The sequence below is a fragment of the Mobula birostris genome, chromosome 13, assembly GCF_030028105.1.
Source record: "Mobula birostris isolate sMobBir1 chromosome 13, sMobBir1.hap1, whole genome shotgun sequence".
Classification (NCBI taxonomy): domain Eukaryota; kingdom Metazoa; phylum Chordata; class Chondrichthyes; order Myliobatiformes; family Myliobatidae; genus Mobula; species Mobula birostris.
In genome coordinates this window covers 83,394,331-83,398,717 of record NC_092382.1, presented here as the reverse complement: position 1 = coordinate 83,398,717, position 4,387 = coordinate 83,394,331, and the positions used below count along the sequence as shown (strand labels likewise).

The 4,387-nt window shown below is 43.5% G+C and overlaps 1 protein-coding gene across 1 annotated transcript; it reads left to right on the top strand.

The window, feature by feature from the left end:
- The first annotated feature begins 1,772 nt into the window (after nt 1-1,772).
- LOC140207073 (uncharacterized) lies at nt 1,773-3,865 on the top strand. The gene has a single exon (XM_072275395.1). The coding sequence runs from the start codon at nt 2,228-2,230 to the stop codon at nt 3,194-3,196; it is 969 nt and encodes a 322-aa protein (XP_072131496.1). The 5' UTR covers nt 1,773-2,227; the 3' UTR covers nt 3,197-3,865.
- Nucleotides 3,866-4,387: the final 522 nt, after the last annotated feature.

Below are 4,387 nucleotides of genomic sequence, written 5' to 3'. Positions count from 1 at the left end.
TATGCCCTCACGTGTTAGCCATTTCAACTCTGGGAAAAATCCTCTGGTGTCCATGTGATTAATGTCTTATCCACAGGATCAATGCTTACAACAAAGGCAATAAACACTTTCGCTGTACCCATATTATCGTATTCTTTAGGTAAATATCTTGGTCCCATTCCAATCTGGAAACTTTACAAAAAAACTGAAATGACAAATTTAGAAAAGACTATTTACACTCAAACACACTTAGATTAACACTACCGAGGACAGAAGGAGGAAGAGCTACCACCCAATGATCTGATATGCTTTCTAAAGTATATATTTTCATACAATATAAACAGGATTCAGCACACCATGCAGGTATATGCAATTCGGATAAGAAATACAGACCAGAAAACTTAAATGAGAGGCCAACTCAGAAAAATTATTCATCACTATGGCAAAAAGCTAACGAGTGGAATGAGGATGACACTCCATGGGAGACATCCCAATGATCTGAGCAGACTAGACGGTGACAAGGAAGCATTGTACGTCTGACTCAGAGTTGGAGACCTCTTCCCAGAAACAGGGGTTCCTTGGGGAACTACAGGACAAGGTGGTTAACATTTTAAAAACTCAAAAATGCATAAAAGACAAATAAACCAGGCAACAAATGCAGAAAATGCCAAGAGAAACCAGACACAATGCAATATATTCTGGGATCCTGCAGCAGTTTAACTCAATCTGATTAATTACTCAGGTACAATCAAGTGACAAATACCATTCACCAAAATCTTGCTTTAAAATACAAACTTCTGAAAGCCCTCTATCACTTCATAAAGAACCAATAAATTCAAGTCAGATCCAGTTTTGGAGTCAAAATCTTACAAATTATATGATAATCAATACATTATTTCAGATAGGACAAACCATAATAACCATCCGGATATAACATTACAGGATAAACAAGCAGGAACAACTCTCTCAATAGATAAAACCATTCCCAACACACACATGTTCCTCGACCAGTGGAGCACCTCACCACAGGCATTGTTTGTGTCATCAGTCAGACAACCAAATTATTTTCTCTGTCAGTCAGCTTCCAAAAGTTGTTACTCTGTCATTCGATGTCACGCCCCTCATCATACATTCCCTTCTCCTCATCATACGTTCTTACCCTGACCATCGTCCAGATCTCCAAACTCTGCCCTGTGCAGACCCGCCTCTGGTTTCTGACCCTGCACCATTGAACATCTAACTAATGGTTTCCCATTCTGCTTTCAGTCTTTAGAGGACAGTGGTGTTTTCTAACAAGCCTTTAGAAGCAGGGAAAATGACACATAATGTGGAAATGAGCTGTCAATAAGGTTAACTACCAATGTCATTCTTCCTCAGCCGAGAGATTAGAGGGCCAAAGAACATCTCAGACAGAACCGCAGCTTGATTTTGTCAGTCTGCAGAAAATTCAAGGGAATCCTCTTCACCCACAGAGTGGTGACTGTTTGGAACCCATCACCACAGGGAGAGCGAGAGATGAACAACAGGGGTGGATTTTAAAAGACTGTCGTGGAACAGAATCACTGGCAGGGTCCAGCCGGCCTGAGTCGACTCTCTACTGTACACTAGGTATGTTATAAATTCACCAAGTACCGGAGATAAGAGTTTAAAATAGAACTGATTTATTTGTCTCAGATCCAGAATATTAAACTCCAGCCCCATTAAAGGTGAATATGCAGCAGAAGAAACTCCTCCCATGCCCAGTGACCAGTGTGATGTCAGATCGCGCCTTAGTGACTAAAGTGATCTCATCTGAAATGTTGTCCTTCACCCATTGATGGATTTTGTAAATCTTTTTACAGGTTAAAAACTACAAGGAATTTGTCTATGGGAATCTTGAACACAACACACCAGTTTTGCTGTCTCTGTCCAGATATTTAAGAAGTGGAGCAAGGGAACCACTCGATCATCCTTCCTCCTCAGACTGTGGGGAGGGATTTACTCGATCATCTGACTGACTGGCACGCCCATCATTTTACACATGGGGAGAGGCCATTCACTTGCTCAGACTGTTGGAATGGATTCCCTCAGTCATCTCAGCTGAAGGTACATCAGTAAGTTCACACTGGTCAAGACCATTCACCTGTTCTGTGGGTGAGAAGGGATTCAGTCAGTCTTCCCACCTGTGGACACACCAGACAGTTCACACTGGGCAGAGGCTAGTCATCTGCTGAATTTGTGGGAAGGATTCTCTCGGTCATCTGACCTCATGGCTCACCAGCGAGTCCACACTGGGGAGAAGCCATTCACCTGCTCAGAATGTGGGAAGAGATTCACTCGTTCATCCACCCTACAGAGTCACCAGCGAGTTCACACAGGGGACAGGCCATTCACCTGCTCAGACTGTGGGAAGGGATTCACTTTGTCATCTCAGCTACTGAGCCACCAGTCAGTTCACACCGGGGAGTGGCCATTCAACTGTTCAGACTGTGGGAAGGGTTTCACTTGGTCACCCGACCTACTGGTGCACCAGCGAGTTCACACCGGAGAGAGGCCGTTTACCTGTTCAGTCTGTGGGAAGAGATTCACTCGGTCATCCGACCTACAGAGTCATCAGCGAGTTCACACTGGGGAGAAGCCGTTCACCTGCTCAGAATGTGGAAAGGGATTCACTCAGTCATCCAACCTACAGAGTCATAAGCGAGTTCACACTGGGGAGAAGCCCTTTACCTGCTCAGACTGTGGGAAGAGATTCTCTCATTCATTTCACGTACTGACCCACCAGCGAGTTCACACTGGGGAGAAGCCGTTCACCTGCTCAGAATGTGGGAAGGGATTCAATCAGTCATCCGACCTACTGAGTCACCAACGAGTTCACACTGGAGAGAAGCCTTTCACCTGTTCAGAATGTGCAAAGAGATTCAGTCGATCATCTGACTTACAGAGTCATCAGCGAGTTCACACTGGAGAGAAGCCGTTTACCTGCTCAGAATGTGGGAAGAGATTCACTCGATCATCCACCCTACAGCGTCACCTGCGAGTTCACACTGGGGAGAAGCCGTTCATCTGCTCAGTCTGTGGGAAGAGATTCACTCGATCATCCACCCTACAGAGTCATCAGCGAGTTCACACTGGGGAGGGGCCGTTCACCTGCTCAGACTGTGGGAAAGGATTCACTCAGTCATCCCAACTACTGGCACACCAGTCAGTTCACATTGGGGAGCGGGCATTGATATGAATCTCGAGGTTTCATTTCCTGTGGACTGTCATTTTAGGGGAGAGAGAGAGAGAGAGATTGAGAAGGTGAATCAGTCTGACTTGTAGCTTGTTTACATCACTCGCAGCTTGTTTAGTTTTAACCGACAGACACTCAGAGTCAGACAGAGACAAAGGAGGTAAAATGGAAGGATCAAAAGAAGGGAACTAGTGGCCAAGGGTCACTGTTTAGAACTTTCCTATGCCCACAAGGGTGGGTTAATTATTGATTCAGTGAACATCGAATGTGTGGTTATCACCTCATTTGATCCATTGGAGTGGATCGGATTTGTGAAGACCACTTATGTCTTATGTGCCTGGGTATGGTCTGGTAATTCACTTGAAGATGATACCCCTTGTGACAAGTCCCTTTCGGTGATAATTCGTACGTGGATTTAGAACGACAACGGATAAAATCTACAGTGACTGTTCTCTTGTTTTACCACCGTGGAACCTGTGGAATTTGACATAATTGCCTTGTCTCGACATTTACCCTGGATTACAAATATCTCTCTCTCATCAACGATTCCATGGATGAACTGAACTTTCATACTTTACCATCTCAAGACTCTAAGCTCAATAGTTTGGGAGTTATATTTAAATATATACATATATATATATATATATATATACACACACACACACACATGTCACACTGTTCAATTTTGTTTACCTTGTTTTAGTTACTATCTTATAAGTAGATACTAATAAAGGTAGTGATTTTAACATCAAAACCAGACTCCAGGTGTAGTCTATTGCTACTGGTTCGTTTCTAAAGCATTACGGTTCGTAACAAAATTGGGGCCTGCGTCCGGGATATGAACAAATTTGGGGGCATATTGATTATCAGTTTCATTGGGGAAATCCCTTTTGATTTATTTGTGTGTGAAAAATCAGCAGCAATGGATGTTGATAGATTTCTGCAAGCGCCAACCTCTGAAGCATTAGAGGATGCCAGAAGGATTGAGTTGTTGAGTCTTGCTAAAAAGTTAAAACTTGGAAAGGTGAAATTGACAATGAGGAGGTCACAGATGCAGAGGATAATAACTGAGCATTGTTTATCCAAGGGTGTGTTTAAAGTGGAGGAGTTGGAGGTGTTTCCTGAAAGTAAACCCACTGAGTTTGCGCTCCTGTACAAGTTAGAAAAATTAAAGATGGAGGCTGCAGAATGGCA